The sequence below is a fragment of the Elephantulus edwardii genome, unplaced genomic scaffold (assembly GCF_000299155.1).
Source record: "Elephantulus edwardii isolate Elephantulus edwardi_28Jun2011 unplaced genomic scaffold, EleEdw1.0 scaffold00031, whole genome shotgun sequence".
In the NCBI taxonomy this organism is placed as follows: Eukaryota; Metazoa; Chordata; class Mammalia; order Macroscelidea; family Macroscelididae; genus Elephantulus; species Elephantulus edwardii.
The window spans coordinates 9,940,437-9,966,225 of NW_006399781.1; the positions used below are offsets into that span (position 1 = coordinate 9,940,437).

The following is a 25,789-nucleotide window of genomic DNA, read 5'->3' on the forward strand; positions in this document are numbered from 1 at the left end:
CATAATGTTCTCCAGAGTCAACCATTTTGAATAATATTTCATGAGTTCCTTGTTTTTCAATGCAGCATAGTATTCCATTGTGCGAATATACCACAGCTTCTCTAGCCATTCGTTTGTTGATGGGGCTTATCATCCTTTCATCTCTAAAAGCTCAAATATTCTCTGCACCATAGCTTTGTTCTGAGGATGGAGAAAGCAATATTAACTGTAGCTCTACCAAACCTGCATTTACTGTTAGATATTATCGTAGGCTCTTACCAAACCATAGGAGTACCTCTTTCTAAACAAATAAGCAGAGTGATAATTTTTTTAAAGTAAATGCAATAAAATTTCTTTCCATTAAAATAGGTGAAAAATAGCTATATTGGGGAAAACTTTCCACAGTTTGACAATTAAGTGAGAATAGCTTCTTCCATAATTCACCTGGATACCTTCATATGAGTCTACATGTAGAATAGTTTTGGGGGCAAGTATTAGAAACATTTAACCATATATATGCCCTTCACTGGAAATTTTCTTTGTCTCATCAAGTTCTTGGGAAGGCGTTCTATACTTAATGAAGAAATCTCTCTTTTTTTAATTGATATTTTAACAAACCTTTACAGAAAACTTGGATTTCTTTTCATTCACTGTTGCTAATTTTCCTCCCTACCCACCCCACTTTTCTCTTTAAAAAGATTCTTTCTTTTTAATTTTTTTAATTTTATGCTATTATTTTAGTTGTGTACCATTAAATTTAACAACCAACCATTAAATTGGATCTGACTGGTACAGGGGGAGATTGTCCCTCCTTCTCCAGCAAAGCATATGGTGGATTTGAACCATGCAGCTCTGGGATTTCAGTGCAGCTTCTTACCACTAGGCCACCAGAGCTCCCTCTAAAAAGATTCTTTCATTGTTGATATTTCCTCCCTCTGTCGCCTCCAATCCACTTTGCTGTGCACCTCTTATTCTAGACTATTGTCATGCAGATAATACCTAATCATTTATTTCTTTTAGACAGTTCTTTCCCTCATCTATTTCAGTGTCATGTTCATTATTTATCCCCTCTTTTCTTCGTTTTCTCCCAACCCTGTTAGTGGGAGAGTAAAATGGTGCAACCACTCTGGAAGGCTATATGGCACTTTCTCAAAAAGTTGGAAATAGAAATACCATTTGACTCAGTAGTTCTACTACTGGGAATATACCCTAAATAAACCAGAACTGTTACCCAGGCAGATATATGCACACTCATGTTTATTGCAGTCTTGTTCACAATAGCAAAGAGATGGAAGCAACCCAAGTGCCCATCAACAAATGAATGGATCAAGAAGCTGTAGGATATTCACATAATGGAACACTACACAGCACTAAAAAACAAGGAACTCAGAAACTATTATACAAAGTTAGTGACCCTGGAGGACATAATGTTGTTAAGTGCCGTCAAGTCGTAGATGACTCATAGTGACCCTATGAACAAAAGACCTGAACACTTGTATAACTTTCATCCTTTCTCCAACTTCATACGGTTTCTGGAAGCAAGCTGTTTTGGAAGTGGATGTCACTTCTGCTTCCAAGCTTGTTTTAATCAGGGAGCTCCACCAAACATTGTCCACCATGAGTAACCATTATCGCATTTGACACATCAGTGTCATAGTGTTCAGCATCACAGCCATAAATCACACCATAAATTATTACCTCTGTACTGAGTGAAATATCTTAGTCACAAAAGGCCAAATGTACTGAAATTTCTCTTTTTAGCTTCCTTACTGGAAACTGCCTATAGAACATATTCCAGCAGAGGATTGCCTGTCCTCTAAAATTAAGATTAAATTGGATTAAAATTTCGTCATGATCTGTGGAAAGTCCAATGTTGCAAAAACAGTTCTGTCAACTCCTGGAGAAGTCCCTATCTTATGACCATATTGGCTTTGCCTCCCTAAACTTTGTGTCTCTTTCCAACGCCAACCAGTCTACTTTATCTTTGTTCTGTCCTTGAGCCAAATATGAATTTCTGCCCCTTCCCACCAAGGTAAATACCAGAGACTTTCCTGAAGGTTGAGAAAAGCTGAAGAGCTTTCCATTTTGGACAACTTAAATCACATATTAGACATCATTCCTGTCCTAAAATAATGGTGGTGGCTGTTGCTATTTGCCATTGAACAGTTGAACTACTAAATTACTTGGCCATAATCTAGCTCACACTCCCTCTCTTCCTTTTTTATTTCTGATTCACTCCATCACCCCCACATCCTGTATAGTTTCCTGTTATTTTTATGCCCATCCCCTGATGTTCATACCCATAGGATCTTCCACTCCAAATATTTCCTCAAGATATTTTCCTGAACAAAGCCTAGGAGGAATTCTGGTGCCACTTATAAAGATGATCATATTCTCAGAGACAGATGCACCTCCCCGTGTGGTCATCAGAGCTGTTCTTTCTGGTGAAGGTACATCAGTGACCCATCTTGACTTACTCTTTTCCCAAAGGTGATGGCCAGTGGGCCACCTGTGATATTTCTGGTGACCAGTACTACAAGGGAATTGGAAAAGAGACACTGTTTTATAATGGAATAGAAATCGTGTAGACAAGGAGATACAACTCACCCCAGTAGCAGTAGCAAAGTTTAACAGGACAGCAGGCAGTGAATGTTGGCGGGGGTGTGGAGGGATTTGATCTCTCATGAGTTGCTGGTGGGATGGTAAAATGGTACAACCATTCTGGAAGGCAGTTTGGCATTTCCTCAAAGAGGTGAACATAAGCATCCCGTATGACTCAGCTATTGCACTCTAGAAACAAACCCCAAGGAACTTAGAACTGACACAGGAACAGAGATAAGTATGCTCATACCAGCACTTTTCACAATAGCAAGAAAATGAAAACAGCCTAAATGTCCAAGAACAAATGAGTGGATTGAGAAATTGTGGTACATTAACACAATAGAATACTAAGTACTAAGAAATAATTATTTTGTAAAATACTATATGAAATGGAAGAGCCTAGAAAGCATTATAATGAGTAAACTTACTCCGTCTTATAAGGATAAATACTACATAGAATCACTGCAAAATTAGAAGGAAGACCTTCTAACTAACTAACTATAAGTTAGATGTGTGTCAATGTCCAAAAGGGATAAGGGTTAGGGGGATGGGAGGAAAAGGGAAGTATGGAAATCCCTAGGATAGCAGAGTTCAGTGGGCAGATTGGGTGAGAGGGGTGAAGGACTGGGAAAGATTTAATGGGGACTTGAAGAGATAGTTTAATAGTAGACACAGCTCAGTGGTGGTTGATGGTGTAAAATAGTGTATGTCAATGGTTCTGTGAAGCATGATGCGGATGGAGGATTGTGTAGAACACAGTGTACTTGAACGAAGTACAAGATAAACGAACTATTGCATGAAAATAAAAAAAAGGAGGGAGAGGGAAGGGTTGAAAAGGGAAAGGAGCGATGATCACTGCTATGGTGGAGGTTTTGGGGAGACAGACTTTGGGGGAGGACCACTGGGGTCTTGGGGACACAGTGTAATAAAATAGACAGGTGATGGTTAACTGTATGAAGTACAGTGTGTATGAAAATTGAGTTGGGTACAACGTACATGGATAAAGTGCAGGGTGTAAGGGTTGTTTTATGCAAATAAAATTTTTTTAAGGAGCAGAGGATGAAGAAAATGTGTATAAATGAATGTTAGAAATTGTAGTTTAGAAAGCATGTAGTTCCACCTTTAGCCGGTTCTTAATTTGGAATATTAAAAGGGAAGATCTGCCCTGGAGATAAGCTAGTTAAACGTAGAATCTTGGAATGAGGGCTGGGGCATGGTTGAGAGGAAGATTGAGTTCTGCACAGTGCTCTGAGGAGATTTGCATTTGACTCGATTTGTGGACCTACATTGGGCTGTTGATGGAAGAGACTCACATTTTAAAGAAGGCAAATAGGAGATGAGAAAATTTAAAAAAAAGAGAGAGAGAGAGAGACTGATGTTATATAACTGGAACAAGCAGTTTGGCTTCTGAGGCACGGTAAAGTTGGCGCCCATCAGACAGACCCCACCTCCAGGACTTGAGGGTGGAGTATGCTCTCTCACAGCCATCGCTTGGGTCCACAGGAGTGGAAGTGGGAGGAATACAACAACGGAGAAACAGGCTGAGCTCAGGCATGCTCCTTCAGCGCTGCCCACCCCACTCACACGGATGTGTGGATGAGCAGAAGGCTTGTTGGCTTGAAGAGCAGGGAGTCGTGAGGACCCCTGGCCTGTTGACGCAACTTGGCCCCCTGTGGGGGTTCAGGTTGAGGGAGGAGACCAGGAGGTCCGGAGTTCAGGGAGACATGTGGGCTCCTGAGCTTGCAGCTGATGCCCATTTGAATCAACCGCAGATGGCTGGGGAGGAGTTGACCCGACCAGGTGAAGAGAAAATGATCCATGCTGTGAGTTAGGTTTGATGCTGCAACCAGATGGTTTGCTCTGCACTGGATGATGCTAACAGATGCAGATGCTCTAAGTTTCCATTTTGAACAGAGGATCCTTCAACAAAAGGGACATGCTTGTTTCCTCCGAGTACTGGTTCTACAGAGATGGGACAATTGACTATCTAAAAGGGGGATACTAGGGCATGAGGCATAAAGTAGCTGGCTTACATGCCTTCATTAAAGTAGTTGTTGGAGGGATAATTGTAAGGGATGGATTAAAAACCCACAATATAAAAGAAAGAAATAGAATGTAAATGAAGGACTGTTTGGAACACAATGTACATGTCTGAATCCGCCAGCTGCTCCAAGGGAAAAGGACGAGCAGTTTCCTCTCAAGTGATTTACTGCCTCTGAAAACCCACTGTGGGGTCAGCTATAGGTTGGTTCCGACTTGACGGTGCATAACAACAACATAGTTGTTCCATGGAGCATTGAAATTCCAAGAATACTGACAATATCTACTTGGTCCTCAGGCTGAGTGGAGAGAAGAAGTGAAAAAGCACTTTGAGAAGATCAAAAGCGAAGGGACTTGTATACACCGCTTGGATGAAGAGCTGATCCGGAGGCGAAGAGAAGAGCTCAGGTTGGCTGGCCTCACCCCTTCCCTCCCCTCATCCCTAGGCTCCTCCCCTCCTCATCCCCAGGCTCCTCCCCTCCTCATCCCCAGGCTCCTCCCCTCCCTTCATCCCCGGGCTGTGGGCATCAGGAGACCTCTTTGAATCACTTCGCATGCACCTTTTCCTTTATTGTCCTTATTGTTAGACTCCTTAAACCAAACCAAAACTAAGCCCACTGCCATGGGGTCAATTCCAACAGGTGTTCCCTTAGCCGCCCAGCACATAACACACTGCACCACCAGGATTCCTTAAAAGTCACCTTAAAACTTAGCCTTTCTTTGTATCTTCTCCTCCCAGGCTAGCTAGTGTCCCTTTTATTTCTGTGACAAAGATTCCTGAGGAAATTCTGCTTCTATGTTCAACTGCTGTGTTCTAGCTGTCTTTGAAGCCCAGAAATGTGTAATATTTAAGTCCCTGGTCTGAGATGCTTACAATCTGTTAAAGGATACAAACAAAACATATATGCAGATAACCACAATATTGGACAGGGTGTTATCTGTGTCATGGTTAAATATAAATCAGCGATCCTGGGATCAGCTATAACTACATACATAGTTCCATTAAAATGTAAGCATACTGTACTGTGTTCCTATGAAGCTACTGATGACTGAAGTGACTTATAGGTTAGCAGATGAGGTCAGAGAATTTAAGTATGGATTTTGTCAACATGACCCAGACAGGAGCCACAAATTATACACAAATCCCATGTAGGTTTTCTCTCTGGCTCTTCTGGCTGTTTGGTGTGACGACATGTGACCCTTGAGGATAAACTAAGTCTGGGACTTGGCTTTCCGTCTCCCACTCCATTTTGTTCAACATACTGAGTGCATGAGGCAAATGCTTCTGGGGTAAACCATTTGTTTCTTGCTTCATTAAGGCTGACCTTCATTCTTCTCCACCCCACACCCCACCCCCAGTTGGTCTCCCGGACTAACCTTGCATTTCTTTTCTTAGGCATGCGTTGGATATTCGTGAGCACTATGAGAGAAAACTCGAGCGAGCTAATAATTTATACATGGAACTGAGTGCCATCATGCTGCAGCTGGAAATGCGGGAGAAGGAGCTCATTAAGTATGTATCCTGACTGGCGTCCGTCCCTGATGATTTGAGCCTGTCAGTCAGCAGACATGTCTTACTCTTCGTTCGGCCGCTGCTCAGAACTGGCAGAAAGTGTTTTCGTTCACCCAGCAGCCCTCAGGGGATGAGCTGTGCACAGGCGCCTGTCCCTGATGAGGCTGTGGTGGGTACAGTTGCCCCTGGAGCTGCTGCTGATTATAGGGAACCATGCATTTGACAGGTGTATGCAGCAGCTTCACTCCACAGAGCCATTCAGAGAAAGTGTTCCCATTTGGACAACCAAGCTGGTTGCTGTTGATTCCAAATTATACAGAGCCCAGTGTATTCAGAATAGAACTATGTTCCAGGGGAATTTTTGCAGTAATGAGCATTGGGCAGCAAAGTGTCTTCCTTCTTAGGCATCAGAGTAAATCAGAGTCATCTGGAGTCATTACTGACTCTCCATTGGGGTTTCAGAAGCTGTAAATCCACAGGAGGAGATTACCCATCTTTCTCCCAGGGAGCATCTGGGGGATTCGAACCACCTGCCTTTGGGCAGCAACTCCAGTTATACATTTAACCGGTTGTACCAGATGTAGTCTAGAGAAGTAAAGTAACTACCCAAAGTGGTTTCTTGATGGTGGTAGCAAAGTCCTGGGGTCCTCACCAAAATAAGACGGCTACCAAAAACCCAAACTTGATATAACATTGCTTTCAAGTAGATTCCAACTCACAGTGACTCTGTAGGACATTTACAGAAGCAAGCTCCCACATCTTTTTCCCACAGAACAGCTGGTGGGTGCAAATCCTCAAGTGTGTAGCTAGCAGCTAAGCCATCTGTGCCATCAGAACTGGGGATAAAAAAACAACCCAGCGAAACCCCAGCACCTCAAGTTGATTATCCTTCAGGTTTCCAAGGTGCGAATCGTCTCAAGAGGAGACTGCCTATCTTTTGACTCCAAAATACCTGGTAGATTTGAACTGCTGACCTTTTTGGTTAGCAACATTAACATGCAGTGTTAGGCATCATGTCACCAGAGCTCCTTAAAACAGCAGCCAGCTACTGAACGTGTGGACATTGGCCACTGTATCACGTTCCCCACAAGGTGTGCAGGATGAGAGAATGTCATCCCTGAGTCCAAATGGAGGCTGAACGACCAAATGAAATCAGGTTTGTTCTGGGGGTGTAAGTGGCCGCATGTTGCACTGCTAATCCAAAGGTCCCTTATCTCCACCCGTTCCAATCTACCACCCTCTGGGGAAGAGAGAAGGGCAGTCTCCACCCTGGAAACAGTCTCAGAAACATGATAGAGGGTTGCTGTGAGGTGGAATCTACTCAGTGGCCTTGAGTTTGAGTTGAATTTTACTATTTCCTTGCCTCCCACCCCTTTCCACGTGAGTAGTCAGCCTTGTTACTCAGCCTTTCTCAGTTAACATGTAGCCAGAACCTTGGCTGGAATTAGCCTGTAAAGCCAGTCCCCCTCCTGCACACTGCCGGTGACTGGGATGTCTTATCCTATCACTTTGCAGACGTGAGCAAGCGGTGGAAAAGAAGTACCCCGGGACTTACAAACGGCACCCTGTCCGCCCGATAATCCACCCCAACACCATGGAGAGACTCATGAAAAGGAAGGGCACCCCGCACAAGCCGGGGGTGCAGACCAGAAGGTGAGGTGCCGGAAATGACCAGGTGTTCCAGTGACAGCAGTGCAGGACCAGGGGAGGGAGAAGCATGCCCCCAAAGCGTGATGGGAGATGCAGGCCACACAGGTGTGGGCTTGGCCAGTGGGGTGACTGGCACGCTTGCCTCCAGAGAGAACAGGGTAGGAAGGGGAAGGAAAGTGTGCCGAGGACTTGAAGACAAGCCCCTGCCATCCAGTCACTGCCAGCCCCTTAGGCCCTCTAGTACACAACAGACGGTGGGTTTAAATTGCTGACCTTTAGTTAGCAGTCCCGCACTAAACCACGGAGTCACCAGGACTCCACTTTATGGACTCTAGGAATCTCATTTTTACTACTTTGTTGGGTTGTTGTTGATTGCCATCAAGTCGAGCATGACTCATAGAGGCCCTTTGAACAAAAGGCCTGAAGCCTTTCTACAGCTATTGACATTTATCAAAGTTCATAGAGTTTCTGGAGGCATGTTGTTTAGGAAGTAGATGCCACTCCTGCTTCCAAACCTGTCATAGTATGTTATTGTTACTATGTGCCATTGAGTCACCTGCTATATATAGTGACCTCTGAACCCATCCCTGTCCTCAGCCAGTTTCACTAATTCCAACACACCAACCCCCATCATCCCAGTCACTATATCAATCCATTTCATCTGGGGTCTTCCTCTCCTGGGCTGTCCACGTACCCTTCCGAGCATGATTTTCTTCTCCATGGACCAGTCTCTCCTGGCCACGTGCTCAAAACAAGTGAGACAGAGCTTCAAAATCCTAGCCTCCAAGGAGAAACTTGGTTTCACCCTCTCCAAGACAGACCTCTTTGTTTTCTTGGCAGTCCATGGTATGTTCAAGACTCTTCTCCAGTACCACAACTTGCAGGCTTCTTCTGTCATCCTTAGTCATTTGTTTACTACTTTAGGCATATATTTTTACTGCGTTAGCATGGTATAATAAGGAGAGAAACAAACAAACCTGACTTGGCTCAGCCTGTTACAATAAAAAACCAAAACCAAAACACACGTCAAAAACAAACCCCAACTGTGGAGGGTCAACAAAAGAGAGGAAGACCTCAATAAGATGGACTGACACAGTGACTGCAGCAATGGGCCCAAGTGTATCAGGGATGAGGGTGGCACAGGACAGGTCAGAGTTCATGTCTGTTGTTCACAGGGTTTCTAGGGGTCATACTCAACTGGAAGGCACCCCACTCACAACATGAGTGCCTCAAGGCAGAGAAGTGGCTCAGAAAGGAGAACAGAACAGGTCCAAAAAGATCTGCTTGACGTCTGACTACTGAGTTGCGGCCTCAGGCAACTAAACCCCTTGGAAACTATGAGAGGGGATAATTAAATATGTTTACGGTATGGTTTTTGGAGACGTTGCCTAATAAAAATCGACAGAATTTTTTAAAAACCCAAAAACCAATTACCATCAAGTCAAAACAGATCACCTCATCTTTTCATCACAGAGCACCTGGTGGAGTCGAACTGCTAACTTTGTGGTTAACAATACAATCCATAGCACCCCACCCCACCCCTGCCTAGTATAAGCTATGTAATTTGGGACATGCCACTTAACCTTTCAACCCCAGAGTACTCAAGGGTAAAATGGCATGGTTGTGTTTCTTTTTTATGATCCTTAATGCCCAGAATTGGACCAGTCACCATTCTTGATTTATGACACATTGATCCACGCATGGATCACTTTTATTGATTCATTATTTTTAATAATATTATAAATATCTGTGAACCCACCATGAAAATCAAAAGCTAGGAGTTGGGATAAAAACTATCCCCTGAAGTCGTCTTTGAATAAAACATGGTTTATCATAGTAAGTAATGAATATCTACCTTATACTCCTTTAAAGAGCTGTCTATATGAAATCAAACTGACAACAATTCAAAAAGATGAGAGGCTTAGGGAGCAGTACCTTTCAATCAGTGGTGGTGGACAAATTGGCGAAGGTAACTAAAATGTTTGTACAGCTTTAATGTAATCACTGTTTCTGAGTTGTACATGTAGCATTTATTGAAATTATGCATGATTGTTTTTACATATTTTTTTAAAGATAATAAAACACTTTCAAAATAAAAAAAAAAAAATTAGAAGCTTTGCTAACCATCTATCCTTAGCCAGAGACTTTGAACTAGTTCTTCCCAGTTCAGTCATAGTCAATGAGACAAAACCAGGATGGAGTCAAATTTGTAAAATGTGGGTTCTTGGAACAGACACCAAAATGAGAAAAATTAAAGTCAATGCCTTGTTAAAGAATTAATCTTCCTTTTAGAAAACAAGATCAGAATGTATATTACATAGGAACCAAGTCTCTTAAGCAGCAGAGTCAGAGACAACAGTGGCCTGCTCAAAGACTGGCTGACCACAGTGCTTTAAATGTACATTGCTCTCCACAGTCTTGGTAATATTCCTATCAGAGAGTTGGACAATGACCAGGGAGGATAGAAGGAGAATTGATGCCTTTGAGCTGTGGTGCTGGAGAAGAGTATTGAAAATACCATGGACTGCTAGGAAAACAAACAGATTCATCCTGGAAAGGGTTAAACCAGGTGGCTCCTTGGAGGCAAAGATTCTGAGGCTCCGTCTAACATACTTTGGACGTGTTGTGAGGAGGGACCTGGAGAGGAATATCATGCTTGGGAGGGTGGAGGGACAGCACAGGAGGGGAAGGCCCTCTATGAAGTGGATTGATTCAGTGACTGGGGCAATTGGGATGGGTGTATCGGAGATGGTGCAATTGGCACAGGACAGAGCAGAGTTTAGGGCTGTTGTACATAGGGTCGCTATGAGTCGCAAGCGACTCGACGGCACATAACAACAACAACAACATTCCATATCAATTCCTGACACAGCCCACTCTTTTTTTCTTCTAAGTCATACATTCCAGGGACTTGCATCATCATTTTCCTCATTCCAGTTATAATTTGGCTTCACCCAAATTTTCAAAAATTCAGGTCTATTCCTGAATTTTTCCTATTTCCCTCCATCATGACTAAAGCAGTTCAGACTGGTTTGAGGTCCAGACCTAGTCATAGAGTTCCCTTCATTCTACTCCTGCATGAGGTTCTGTCAAGATTAAGTAAGATACTGCCCCTGTGTTAGGTTTCTGAGGCTGTAAATGCATGAAAAGTTGCCCATCTTCCTCCTACAAGCTGTTGGTGCATTCAAACTGCCAGAGAGATTCAGTTTTTGGGCTGGGAGCGTGACTTCCTACGGACTACGGCACCAGAGCTCAAAAAAAAGGAATTTGTGAATACCTAAAATTAGACTGTCTTTTCTTTCTACTAGATGCAACACATTTTCCTTGTAGTAGTTTAATTTTAGAAAACTCTTGCAGGCATCCTTTCTTGCCAAGCTCTGCACAAGCCTCAGTCCTCCCCAGATAATGAAGACTTGGCTCTGTTCTCGCTAAGTTAACAGAATAGGACAAAATGGGTTCAAACCTGAGCGAGACTCCAGCTAAAGGCAGTGAACAAGAAAACACAAACCAAGAATGCGTTTTAAAACTGTCGGAATCCTGGTCACTCTGCTGTGGCATGAATAAAAATAAATCCAAACTGCAGTGAAGCCTGTCAGAGCTAGAACTCAGCAGGATAGTCTTGTCTTCCTGGGTCTAACAATTTTTCCATCTTTGACAGACGGAAATTGTCTTACTAATTTTCTGTTATTCTCTACTAGTGGAGAATATTTATGTTGTTCTTCTCTGACAGCTTTCTACCCAGGTTTTGTACAAATGATAAAATACCTGGATTATCCCCACATTTTCTGTGCTCTACCATCCCTGGATCCATGACCGTTCAAAGCCTGGTCCTCAGCTGAGCATTTTAGGGGCACAAGAAATGCAAAAATGTTAGGCCCCAGCCCAGACCTGCTGAATGACAGTGTCCATTTCACTGAAGTCCTGAAGTGGTTTATATGCATCTTCACATTTCCACTCTGTTGCATAAACCAGCCAGGAGATGAGACCCTTCATGTCTGTGTCCTTACACTGTCTGTGTGACCATGAGTCACTTGGGCTGCATCCTCACCACATATGGCAGAGGTAGGATCAGATCAAAGTACAAGATCTCAGAGGTGACCAGAGGCAGAGGGGATGAGGAGGGCAAGTCCTCCAGGGGAGAGCGTCAACACTCTTCAGTCACTTCCACTTCTATCCTATATGCAAGCTTCTAACAAGTACGTATCTGAGAAAAGACTGATTTTTAAAAAAGAGCCCTTTCAGCTCTGAAATCTCTTGATTGAGAGCTACCTGGTATTAGAGATGGGTGAGGCTGTTATAAAAAGGTGGTGGTGCTTCCTGGAACTTCAGTATCTCTGCCCTGAATCAACTCATCAGTTTCAGAAACCATTTGTTTATGTGTGTGTGTCTTATTGTCAGGGTTTCCTCCAGGCCTCTGACTTCCTCCTGCTAAGGGACTGGCCCTGGAGATACTTGAAAACAGGGCCCTGAGAGGTCTTCTCCCCTCTGGGATGAAAGTGCACCCTGCCCATGCCACTTCTCACTAGCCCCTCTCTCACTGGCTCCGCTCACCTTCTTGGGCTTGGTGCTGTTCTCTGCTCTGCCTCGCCCTTCCTTATCGTTCCTTAAACACTCATTGAGTCCTTACTATGAGTAAGACTCCTTGCCAATGTCCTTTACATTAAAAAAGATGGGGACAGCATAGTCCCAGTCTAGAACAAAGTTCCTGCATCTAGCCGCCTGCCCCATGAAGCTAAGATTTCCTTCCCCAGTGCCAGACCACTTCGCCTTGTGATCCCTCATGGGGTCTATCCATATCCATCAGGAGACAGATTTCTGATTTCTGGCAAACATCCTTGCACACTGCCCTTCGCACACTGCCCTTCGCACACTGCCACTGAGAGATCAAGAAATCTGTAGGGTTGAAGCTAGGTGCCATCAGGTCAGCTACCACTCATAGCGACCCCGTGAACAGTGGATCTGAACTCTGCTGTCCTGTGCCAGCCTCACCCTCTCTGACACACTCGAGCCCGCAGTTAAGAGTCACTGTGTCGCTCTATCTTGTTGAGGGTTTTCCCCTCCTTCAGTGACCCTCCACCGTTTCCAGCATGATCTCTTTTTCCTAGGATTGGCCCCTCCAAACCACATGCCCAAAGTATGTGAGATGAAGTTTCACTGCCCTTACCTCCAAGGAGGATTCAAATTTAAAGGGGACTACGTCCTAAGACTAGTAAAGTGCAGAAAGAATACAAGTCCTCCAAAAGTGGAAAATTAAGTAGTTTCCCACATTTCACTATTGTAGACAACTTAATAGCATGTCATCTTTAAACAGGCATCTGTGTGCATGGCCCTTGTCCCCAGTGGGTAAATTCCTGCATGTTTGACTGCTGATTCAAAAGATGGGGATATTTTAAGGCTGGGGTTGTGTTGTTGTTGTTGTTGTTAAGGGCTGATGAGTTGTAGAAGACTCATAGCAGCCCTATGAACGAAAGACCTGAACACTTGTATAACTTCATCAATAGATTTGCCTAATTTGAGTGTGTTTTCATCTGTTTAAAACTAACCCCGTTTTCTCTTCTCCCAGGCCAGATCTGCTGAGATCTGAAGGCATCCCCAGTACAGAGATGCCTCCCAGTGCGTCGCCTGTGTCTGGAAGTCCCAAAATGTCCACCTCAAGCAGCAAGAGCCGCTATCGAAGCAAGCCGCGCCACCGCCGGGGGAACAGCAGAGGCAGCCACAGTGACTTTGCAGGCATCCTGAAAAACCAGCCAGCCCAGGAAAATGCGCCCCATCCCCCTTATCTGCCCCACGCTCAGCCCCAGGACCCTCATGAGCCTCTGCAGCAGCAGTACCAGCAGCCCCCTCCCGCCATGGCCCAGAGCCACCACCCCAGACTCAATATGCACGGACAGGACATTGCCACCTGCGCCAACAACCTGCGGTATTTCGGCCCGGCAGCCGCCCTGCGGAGCCCACTCAGCAACCACGCTCAGAGACAGATGCCTGGCTCCAGCCCCGACCTCATCTCCACAGCCATGGCAGCAGACTGCTGGAGGAGTTCTGAGCCAGACCAGGACCAGGCTGGCCCCTGGGGCTGTTGTCAGGCTGACCCTTATGACCCCTGCCTCCAGTGCAGGCCAGAACAGCAGGGGTATTTAGAAGCCCCCTCCTCCGCAGAGCCTGCAGGGAGGACCCCCAGCCTTTCCAAGTCACCAGCACACAATCCCCTCTTGGAAAACACCCAGGGTTCTGAGAAATTGGAAGAAAATTACTTCGGCGGCTGTAGGTCTGCGTCGTCCCTCAGCGACCCCCAGCACATCACCCCCCCAGTGCTACCTCGAAAAACAAGGCCCCTTCAGAAGGTAAAGGGTAATGACAGCCTTCAAAGAGCATCAGTCTGTCATGTCACTTGTGTGACCACATGTAGAGAACAAATCTCCATTTTGAAAAGGGCGAGCTAGCAAACACAAGTAGATGTTTGATGATCTTTCTGTATTAACATAAGAAACTAGGGAATCTCCACTGGGAAATTCTGAACCAGGAGACTGCCTCAGCTGGGCATAATTTAGAAAGACATTTTAAAAACAAATGTTGTGGATATGTAACAGAAAGAGTTGGAAGCCACTACCCAAAAATCCTAGTCCTGAGTGATGTTGCAAGAAGGAAGGGTCCCATTCTTTGTCTCTTCTTGGAGGCTCTTCCTATGCAGTGAACTGGTTTAACCCAGCATTTCCCTCATTTACTTGAAGGAAGCACCTTCTAAACATAGTGTCTATTCAAACCCACAAGGAACTAACTTTATTCAGAATACACTTTGGAAAACACTGCCTTAATCAGTAACAACCATGAGGCAGTCAGTTCTCAGTCACTGAAACCTGATTCTTCCTTCCTCTCCCCCTTCATTAGCTGGACAGTAGTCTGCCACAGTGGTAACAGGCAGAAGCATGAAGTCAGACATGTCTGTGTTCAAGACCAGGCTCTTCCACTCCCTGTGTGACCTTGGTGACATTATTTGATACCTTTGAATGGACTCATTGGTTATTGGGAAGATTGAATAAATATCTATCAATAAATTGCCCATCAAGTCAGAACTTACTCATAGCTGACCCTTTCTGGCTTGTTTTCAGAAGCTGCAAACACACAAGAAGAGATTGCCCACCCTTCTCCAGCTGAGCCACTGCTGGATTTGAACCATCACAGAGGCTCTGCCTTTCGGTTAGCAACACGGGCATTGCCGTCAGAGTTCCATAGATAGATAGATAGATGAGTGAGGTAGGTCGGTAGATGATAGATAGATAGATAGATAGCAGATAAAGATTATATTAATCTTTTCATGTAAGGATTAAATATACATATTGTGTACATATGTTTACATAAAAAGAAGCTCTAGTGCTGTAGGGCATTAAGAATTGCACGGCTAACCAAAAGGTCAGCGACTTGAGTCTGCCAGCTGCTCACAGGAGAAAAATGGACAGCCTCCTCCCATAAAGATTTACAGCCTCAGAATCAACTCAGTGGCAGTAGTTAAGTTATATATATGTGTATGTATGTATGTGTGTGTATATATATACACACATACCTAATATATACATTGGAAGCAGGAACGGCTTCCACTTCCTAAACAACATGCTTCTGGAAATTCTATGAACTTTGGTAAATGTCCATAGCTGTGGAGGGGCTTCAGGCCTTTTGTCCATAGTGTCGCTATGAGTCGTTCTTGACTCTAAGGCAATCATCAACAATATATATATTTTGTTATCATTTAGAATATATATATATATATATATATATATATATATATATTAACTTAGAAAAGGTCTAACATGACAAGCTCCCAAGATATATTAGTTTCTGTTACTGGTTGTGTATGAAAATTATTTGGCACATGGTAAAAAGCCACTCAGTGATTTTTACCCTCACCTTCATCATCATCCATCAGAAGTGTAGTACGAAGAATAAAAGGGCAGAAATATGCTCGAGTCAGCTCTATGTTTAGTAGGAGAGAAACCGAAGCCTGAAGGCTGTGTCTCGGAACTGTTTCTTCTTCCACATGGGGCTGCCACTAACAGTGCTTTCCTAGACATCAAAGTGGGTTTTAAGTTGTGCACTGGATTTGGGCTAATCCATTCTCCATTCCCTAACCCTTCTGATAGCTGCCTGTATTTTTTTTCTTTTTTGTAATAGCTTTGTTGCAACATAATCTACATACTGTAGAATTCACAGTTTTCAAAGACACAATTCCATTTTTTAAACACATGGCCACAGGCTTGTGCACCATCACCACAACCAACGTTGGAACGTTTTCATCACCCTAGAAAGAATCCTGTACTCACAGTCCAAAGCTGAGGCGCTGTCTCTGGATCTGTAGCCATGGGACATACACTCTGTATCTCTGGCCTTGTCAGAACAGCCTTCTGTCCTGCCTGCGTCTGCTTCCACAGGTGTCCCACGGCAGAGTTCTCATCTCAGCAGTCAGTGGGACTCCACTCCTGCCGCTGCACACAGGAAAGCCTAGCAGAATAGCTTTAGGTCAGAAGTGATATTTTAGAACTGATTTTTCCCCCTCATTTCTTTTCCCTTTACTGAACTTAGTTGGTTTCTTTTCCCTTGTTGAATTTTAAAGAGATAAATTAATCTCAATATTTGGCAAACTACTGAGTTTGACTCAGGATAGAGGAGGGTTCAGCGCTGTTGTACATAGGGTTGCTATGAGTCACAGGTGATTTGACGACACATAACACCACCACCACCACCACCACTTGTAATCAGTTACCCACCATCTACTCTACTGCCATGGCCCTCTGGCTGAGGGTGGTTTATCTGCAGTATGCATGTTCTTATGTCCTTGATGCAAGATGGGATTTCTTCTGTAAAGGAAGCCCATCTCTTCCTATGTGATACTCGCCTAGGGTTCTAGACAAACCACAGGGCTTCAGGCTTTGCAAGCAGATCTCCAGTATCCGTGCCAGCACTTTAACTCAATAAACATTTATTAAGCATCTAGTTTGTATGCCTAAGTCAGTACTGCTGCCATCGAGTCGATCCTGACTCATAGTAACCCTGTGAGACAAGGTAGAACAGTCCCATCATGTTTCTGTGACTGAAGTATTTACAGAAGCAGACTGCTGCATCTACTGACCGTTCAGTTCACAGCTGTGCCACATAGCGCTAACGGTGGAGTGAACGATGCAGTACAAGATATCATTCCAGTAATACAGGGTCTGATCCTTATATAGTATTCTTAACAGAAGAGATGACACAAGTGTAGTGACTTTAGTGCAAAAGTGATTGGTAAAGTGAGAATGGAAAAGAACTGAGAGATCTCTGAAGAACTAAAAGCTTTCTTCCTGGCGGAGTCTCAAAGACAGAGAACCTGGAACTTTTTACGACAGTGTTTACAGAGATTGCCCCAGACGCCAAGATCCCTTCTCCACCACTCACCTTTAAACACAGTCATGAGCCTTCACCTCACCAGCGTAAAGATGAAAGTCTCACTCAGCTCTCTCTGTGTGTCTTCCAAACCCTTAATACAGGGCCTGTCCTCATGAGGGTGCTGCATGATGAATGAAGGAGGATGTATGTGTTTGGAGTTGACATTCAATGAGCGACTACTCTATGTTTTAATGATAATGAAATTCTCTACACTGTCTGCAGGAGAGAGAAAGAAACTAAAATCCATTTCGTTTTCTCCTTGTTCTCCTCAGAGTGGAGATGACTCCTCAGAAGAGGAAGAAGGGGAAGTAGATAGTGAAGTTGAATTTCCACGAAGACAGAGGTAAAACTAACACACTTCTTTGCTTTCAGGGTGATGGGGGAAGTCTTGAGCTCTCCACATCTCCTGTTCAACCCCAATCTTCTGATGTTATGAGGAAATTTGGAAGGGTTTTTCCCCTTTGCTACATTTTGCCAGTTGGCTTGTGTGATACCAGATCCTTTCACTCGTTGCTGTCAAGTTGGATTTGACTTGTAGCTGACCCTCCAGAGGCTCCTGAGGCTATAATCATACGGAAGTCATTCCCCATCTTTGACTCCTGGATTAACCCCTTCAGAGAAGCCCTGCCCTGGGGTTAGCAGTGCAGCTCCACGTGGACTGCGTTCATCACTTAGGTCATCATCATTTGTGGACCATGCCATTTAGTTCATCATCGTTTGCTTCCTAAGAGCTTTAAGAAGAATATGTCAATCTGGACTCAAGGTGAAAATTGAAACTACAGGAGGCAATTTGTAAGAGATGGTCATGCTGTTTGTGGCTGTTGGGGGCTTTTTGATACCCTGCCACTCAACTAAATTGGCCTGCTAAGTGTAACAGTTTTTTGGTTGAGTCCTTTGGGTTTTTGGTGTACAATAGCATATCATCTCCATGTAGTAACAGTTTTACCACCTCTTTGCAGATCTGGAGGCCCTTTTTTCCCTTCTTTTGTCATATTGCCGTCACAAGTACTTTCCCTACAGTCTTGAATAGGGATGGGGAAAGTGAGCAACCTTGTCTGGTCCCTGCTCACAAGGCGAATGCCTACAGTCTTTCTCCATTGAGAATGATGTTGGCTCTTGGGTTTGTATAAATACTTCTCCCTGTGTTGAGGAAATTCCCTTCTATTCCTATTTTGCTGAGGCCATGCTGTTTTATTGATTTGTTCTTTATTTGAGACCACTTATTAAGTATGGCTACGTGAGTTCTCATTCAAACCGGCCTTAGTATTAATTCCTGCTTAACCAGGGATGACAGTGTTGCTGGTAGGATTAAAGGACCACATCTGCCTGCTTTGATGAGCCCTGCTGTCACAGTGGCCTAACGCAAAGGTCAGCAGTTCAAATCCACCATCCACTCCATGCAAGCCTGGTGAGGCAGTCTGCTGCGGTAAAGATTACAGCCTGCAAAAACCAGTGGGGCAGCTCTGCTCTCCTATAGACACAGTGCAATCAACTCAGCGGTGGCCTTGCAGTTTGCTTTTTGTTTTGTTTTGGTTTTTTGTCTTCTACCTACTTTTTCTTTGGAGTTAAGGACAGTATTTTCCTCCCAGATGGGCTATTCTGCTAATAATATTCAGTTCTTGATGAATATGGCTTGAAAAGTCTCCCTGGAAGGGGATTTGTACCTTTCCAGGGACAGGGATTCCCTTCTAGTAAGGAATTCCATGCTTGGAAAAGTAGGGAGTCGGCAAGGTGGGGGGAACCCCTCAGTGAGACAGAGTGACACAGTGACTACAGCAGAGGTGGTGAGGATGGCCCGGGAGGACCAGGCAGGCTTTGGATCTGTTGTCCTCAGATGGGGTTGATGGTGAGTCTGGGCCAACACAAAGGTGCATAAGGGCAAGCCCTTCGGTACATTGTGCTCCGGGCCCATGTGCCAGTGTGTAGTTGATATCTGCTCTCATTGCCTGCCTTGTGCATGTCACCCTGCTATTGTCACCTTCGTGTCTCCGTGAATGCTGGTTCCTCCCCTGCGATGAGAGTGAGTGGGGTGAAACATGTCTTTTTGTTCCCTGAATACAACCTACTGGCGTTAGGAATATGTGGCTCCCATTGCATCTCACGTCACGAGCTCAGCCCACCTGAAGGCTTCCCACCTTGCTTTTCTGCTGTGAGGCAAGTTAATTTCCATTTGTACTGCACAGGTTTGCTTTTTATAGTATCCTCACCGGCCTCTCTTCTGGATTGCTGGGTTTGGGAAACCATGAGAGCACTGCTTTAATTTCCCTTTCGCACATGGGCGTCCTTCAGCTGGACTCTTGATTGACCTTTTCACGTGTCCTGCTCTCCCTCCTCCTCCTCCTCCGCTTCATCCCTTCCTCATTCTCTTTCTCTCCTCTGGTTCACTTCTCAACCAGGCACAGATTATATGCCATCAAAATCACTTTGTATGGAGAAATACAAAAAAGATCAGATTAATGCTCAGGGCAGAGGGGGGACAGTGTTTTTATCATTTGTTCTTTTTAAAATTTTTTTTCTTTTAATTGAGATTTTAGCGAAAGTATATAGAGAACTTGAATTTCCATTCATTCATTGTTGAACATTTTCCTCCCTGCCCCCTCCCCCAGTTCACTTTTCTCTTTAAAAAAGGTTCTTTCACTGTTGCAGTTTCCTTCCGCCCCACAATCCCCTAGTCTTCTTTGCTCTGTACCTCTTATTCCGCCCCACAATCCCCTAGTCTTCTTTGCTCTGTACCTCTTATTCTGGATTGTTGTCATGCAGATAATACTTAATCACATATTCCTTTTATACAGTTCTCTCCCTCATCTATTTCAATGCAGTATATATTATTTATTCCCTTCTTTTCTTAGTTTCCCCCAGCCCCCATGTTAGTCCCGTTTTACAACAGTGGCACTATGCAGTATTTGTCCTTCTATGACTGAGATAGAGATATTTCACTCATCATAATGTCCTCCAGGGTCACCCATTTTGTATAATATTTCATGAGTTCCTTGTTTTTCAGTGCTGTGCGCTATTCCGTTCATTGATCCACAGCTTCTCTGTCCATTCGTTTGTTGATGGGCACTTTGTTTCCATCTCTTTGGTATTGTGAACAACACAGCAATAAACCTAAGTGTACTTATATCTGTTTGGGTGGAAGTTCTGATTTCTTTAGGTTATATTCCCAGTAGCAGAATTGCTAGGTCAAAAGCTATTTCTACTTCCAACTTTTTGAAACAGTGCCATACAGCCTTCCATAGTGGTTGCACCATTTTACACTCCCACCAACAGTGAATAACAGTTCCAGTTTCTCCACAACCTCACCAGCATTTGTTGTTTGCTGCTTTGTTAAATTTTGCTAGTCTTACTGGGGTGAGATGATACCTCATAGTTGTCTTAATTTACATCTCTCTTAGAGCTAGGGATTTTGAACATTTTGTCATGTGTTGTTCTCCATTTGATTGTCTTCCTTGGTGAGGTGTCTGTTCATATCCTGTGCCCACTTCACGATTGGGTTGTTTACCTTTGTCTTGATGTGGTGCATCATTTGTTCTTTAGCAGCATAAGCTAATTGATTCCTTCTCACTGCTTCTCACTGTCGAGTCGGTTCCAACTCATAGCAACCCTGTGTCAGGTTTGCAAGTCTTAAACCTCAACAAGAGGAGGCACGGGGCTGCTGGTGGAGCCCATCCCCCAGACTTGCAGGCTTCGGGGATCAGAGCACCTCTCTAGTATGCTCATTTGCCAGGCTGTCTAGAAACAACAGGAAAAGACAAGGTGCCTTTATGAAATCTCCCCTCAGAAATTTTGCTTCATTGGAGCTAAACCCAGAATGTTGACTGGGGCGAGCCACGAGCCCACCACAGAGTGATCGCTCCTTCCTGAGCCCTCCGGTTGGCTGTCCAGGCTGCTGTCCCCCAGGGCCATGGGCTCTGCGGCAGGCACATGGTCAGCAGAGGAGCAGCTGGGGAGGACCACGAAGCAGTAGCCTCCACTTGGCCTTCTCTGAAGACCTGTCTGAGCTATCAGGTGGAGCTGTAGGAGAAATTCAAATGGTTAGGGGTTTTTTGGTTTGTTTGTTTTCTTTTTAATTAATTTTAATAGACATTTACAGAGGTTTTGGATTTCCATTCATTCATTGCCGCACTTTTCTCCCTGCCCACCCCTCCCCACCAGTCCGCTCCCCTCTCCAAAAAAGAAAAAGGGGGAAAAAAATTCCTTCATTAGTATACAATTCCCCCATCCCTTTCCCCCCACCCCCCACCCCGAGTACACTTCTCTGTGCACTTCTCTAATTCTGGATTCCTGTGCTAACCTTAATACTCAATCATATATCACCTCCAATCTGTTCTTTCACAAACGGTTAGTTTTAACTAACAGACATTTATCTTCTCACAGACCAGAGGTCACAAGGTCCAATTCAGGGTATCTCCTCTAGGAGAAAATTTCCCCAGTCTGCTCTGGATGAAGGTCCTTCTCTCTCAGCCTCTGCCCCTCAGCTCCTTCATGATGTTAATGTGGTGTGGGGGTCTTCCCTTCTGTGCCAGACCTGTCTGTTTTAGATCTCAAAGGTGATTGGCTTAGAATACATCCTACACGGAAATGCTCTTACAAACAAAACAAAACAAAGAAACCCTTTTCTCAAATGGAATTATATCCAATGCTGCAGAGGTTTAGGATTTACAGATGTTGAGAGACAATTTTTGATCCATAAGAAATCTCTTGCCTTCTCTGGCTCCACTTTTCTGAGACCCAAGGATCTAGAATCTCTCACACCTGTAGAACCTGTGGCTCTGAGTAAGGAGTACAATGTCCATTTGGGCATTTCTACAGCATGTGTGTCACACAATGGGACCAGGCCTACTACTTTCTTCAAAGACTCAAGTACACCACTCATTCGGCTTTGGAGTGAAGCGGTTAGCCACTTAAATGAAAAAAGCAGGTCAGCCTTCCATCTCTGTGGCTTTAAAACAGAGTGGCTTCCTCCTGTCTGGAGTAGAATCTCCCTTCAGGGAAAGCTTGTGCCCAGGGCTGTGACTAGCAGACGGAGAGGGGTGAGGAGACACTCTTAGGCTGAAGGCCGTCTGGCTCTCTGTGTTTTCAGGCCCCATCGCTGTATCAGCAGCTGTCAGTCCTATTCAACGTTCAGCTCTGAGAATTTCTCTGTGTCTGATGGTGAGGAGGGAAATACCAGCGACCACTCAAACAGCCCTGACGAGCTAGCTGGCAAACTTGAAGACCGCCTGGCCGAGAAGCTGGAGGACCTGCTGTCCCAGACGCCAGAGATCCCCATTGAGATATCATCACATTCGGACGGGCTCTCGGACAAGGAATGTGCCGTGAACCGCGTGAAGACACAGATGTCTCTGGGCAAGCTGTGTGTGGAGGAGCGAGGTTACGAGGTGGGTGTCCTTCCCGCTCGGTGCTGTTCCCTCCCCGGAGCTCTGCGGGGCCAGATCACCTTCAGAGTCCCAAGGGCCTTTAAGATTGTCATTTAGTAGATCTAATTCAGTAACTGCCTCTGTAAAGTAGATATAATGATCAAAAGAGCTTCTAAAAATAAGAGCAGCTTCTCCTAAATGAGACACAAACCTTGAACTATTCAGGAATCCTTCATTCCATATATAGCTCAAACATCACCTCTTTCCAGCCTAGGTAAGGATATGATGCTCTGGGTCTGTATTCCCACTATTCTCTTGATTCTGTTACAAAGTACATTTACTTTATTTTATATTCAAATATTTTATATTTGATTGGAGTTATGGAGGCTTCGTGGTAAGAGGTTGCACTGCCAACCCAAAGGCATAGGGTTTGAATCCACCAGCTTCTCCACAGGAGAAAGATGGGCTGTCACCTCCCGTGGAATTTACAGCCTTTGAAAACTCACTGGAGGGTCAGCTGTATGTCGGTTCTAACTCGATGGCACATAACAAGAACCGCCTTAAGAAGGGGAAAGTGGTGGCCCGGTGGTAGAATTCTCGCCTTCCATGCAGGAGACCTGGGTTCAACTCCTGGTCTGTGCACCTCAACACAGTCACCACCTGTCTGTCAGAGGAGGCTCAGATGGTGTTATGGGTGCTGTGTAGGTTTCAGTAGCACTCTTAATCTAGGAAATATTAAAGAGAAAGTTCTAGCAATCAAGTCAGGAAAATGAGATCATAAACACGATCTGGGTCAGACGAGATGAATCCCAAAGAGTGGCATCCCCTTCCTAAATAACATGCCTCTGGAAACTCTATGATCTTTGATAGATGTTGACAGCTGTAAAGAGGCTTCAGGCCTTTTGTTCATAGGGTCACTATGAGTCATGCTCGACTAAAAGGCAATCAGAAACAACCACCACCATGCTCAGGAATAATCTTTAAACAGAAGACCCCTCATTAAGCTATTGCTAAATTAAATAATTTTACTAGATAGGTTGGTTACAGGATTTGAATTCTTCAAAATCTCCTTAGGTGTAGCTGAAACATCATTATCTTTAGGTGTCTTCTTTCCTCATAAGCCCCACAAGGACAGGACCTGGACTCAATTCTCTGTTCCCCCTTCCTCCACACAATGCCTGTCACATGAGAAGTATTCAGTACACGTTTAGTGATTTCAGAATTGAGTTAAGGTTCTGTTTCACCTTGACTTTGCAGAATCCTATGCAGTTTGAAGACTCGGACTGTGACTCTTCAGAAGGCGAGTGTTCTGATGCCACGGTTAGGACCAATAAACACTACAGCTCTGCCACCTGGTAATGAAAGAACACCCGTCCCGAAGAGCTCGCGGCCGTGCGTGCTGGCGTTTGCTCCCACTCTCTCCCTGCTTTCTCGCCTGGGGAGAGAGCTGCCCTATCTTCACTACCCCCAGAAACGAGCTGCAATAACAGGGACCTATGAGACTTCGCAAATCTCAGAAACAGAAAAATCCAAATGAAATTAAGTCTCACTGAACATTTCAATCAAGAATGGCAGGGATCTATTTTATTGAATATTCTAGCTACTGTAACATTGATATTTATTTTTGTTTGACATTTTAACACTTTGTACTGTAAAGAGTGAACTATAAATGATATATAGAGAGAGACACCATAATTTGTTGAGAAAAAAAAAAGAAAGAAGAGTGGATGGAATTTAGGAGCCTCGTCATTGGGAATTGGTGGACTGAGAGCTTTATTGCTGCTTGAGTAGGGACCAGATCTTTTGGCTGTAAGTGACTGAACAAGAGCCAGAGCAAGACATAGTGAGCATTTGAGGAAACAGGGAAGAACAAAAGAAAAGCAATTCCAGGGAACCTGTGAGCAAATCACAGTAAGTTCAACCAGTTTGACCAGATGGGTGATAGAAAAAGCCTGGCAAAGTTTGGTAACTAGAGGTTTTCACCTTAAGTCTTTCAGGTCATGTGCTTCCTCTGGGAGGAAAAAAAAAAGAAACTCTGTGTACGTGGATACTGTCCGTTCTTTATACTTTCAAGTGCATCTGGCAGCGAGACTTAGTGTTAGTGGTAAACCTTGTGCTTGGCAAGCACTTCCCTTTGTAATGCTGTCTTTATCTTGGCCTTGACAGATGTGCTACTTTGACCAGTGTGTTGACTTTTCCCATTCAAGTGCCATTTGCTTGTAGCTTATGTCCTTTCTACCTGTGGACCACCTCCTTCAGGAAGGAAGAGAGAGGACAAGAGAAGACAACAGAAAATGTACAACAGTGTTAGGAAACCCCTGGGGGTAGAAGTGGTTCCGAGTGTCTTGGTTGAGCTACCTGGAGATGGGGTCGCCCCTCTCTGGAACCAGGTTGCAGTCTCCCACCATCACATTTGTTCCAACAGGAGGACAGACTTTGAAGGCAGCTAGTGTGTGTGTGAGCCTGTCCAATGTCCAATCCATGCCATCCCCTTTGACTTTATTTATTAACTCATTCTCTCCTGAAAGGTATAGGGACTGGCTACCACTGTCAGAATAGAGGCAAAATAAACAACGTGCATGAGGCTACTTCTCTTCCCACCAACAGAGCATTCTGGTAAATGCTGCTTTTAAAACGTGCTTGACTTCCTTTTGGATCACTAGCATCGATAGCACGCCGTAGTGCAGTTTTGAGTACATAATTAGATTTGGAAATTAGAACCACTGATTGCTGAGCAAAGACTTACGTGGCCAAAGGCACAAGGCTCTTCCAGTCTTCAGTGTTACTGACTCTGAAAAAAAAAAAAAGAATCTCAAGGTTTTGTGTGGTGCCTCGGCTTCTAAAGGAAACTCTTATCTAAGACTCTATGTACAAACGGGTGTTGTTCCAGTCCCTGTCTCCCAGGTAGATAATGTCAAACGACCTCTAGGCTCAGGACCTGAAACAGATGGCTGGACTCCTGCATCCCGCCCTGTGTTTGCCATGAAGAAAGGCTCAAGCACACAGGTGTCACAACCCTTCCAATGCAGATGAAAATGTCGCCCCTTCCCGGGGCTCCATGGATTGCATCGCCAAATGAAGGGGGGGAGCAGGAGGGAACCTAAAGCCATTTCTTTCTTTTGCTTGTTTGAGCCCTCCATTTGTTTACACTTTATGTTGAAACTTTGATTTTTTTTTTTTTAAATTTAGTGTCTGTAATGTATAGCTCTTAGTGAGGATGAAGGAAAATGTCTAA

The 25,789-nt window shown here is 44.4% G+C and overlaps 1 protein-coding gene across 1 annotated transcript in view; it reads left to right on the forward strand.

Annotated features, from left to right (window-relative positions):
• MAP3K13 (mitogen-activated protein kinase kinase kinase 13) overlaps window positions 1-24,256 on the forward strand; it is a 218,861-nt gene extending 194,605 nt beyond the window's left edge. The window contains exons 8-14 of the mRNA XM_006884089.1: window positions 4,919-5,028; window positions 6,017-6,133; window positions 7,649-7,786; window positions 13,347-14,124; window positions 17,467-17,537; window positions 22,278-22,575; window positions 23,812-24,256. Of these exons, the coding sequence (XP_006884151.1) occupies window positions 4,919-5,028; window positions 6,017-6,133; window positions 7,649-7,786; window positions 13,347-14,124; window positions 17,467-17,537; window positions 22,278-22,575; window positions 23,812-23,913 (1,614 nt within the window). The 3' untranslated portion in view covers window positions 23,914-24,256. The remainder of the gene's footprint in view (window positions 1-4,918; window positions 5,029-6,016; window positions 6,134-7,648; window positions 7,787-13,346; window positions 14,125-17,466; window positions 17,538-22,277; window positions 22,576-23,811) is intronic.
• Window positions 24,257-25,789: the final 1,533 nt, after the last annotated feature.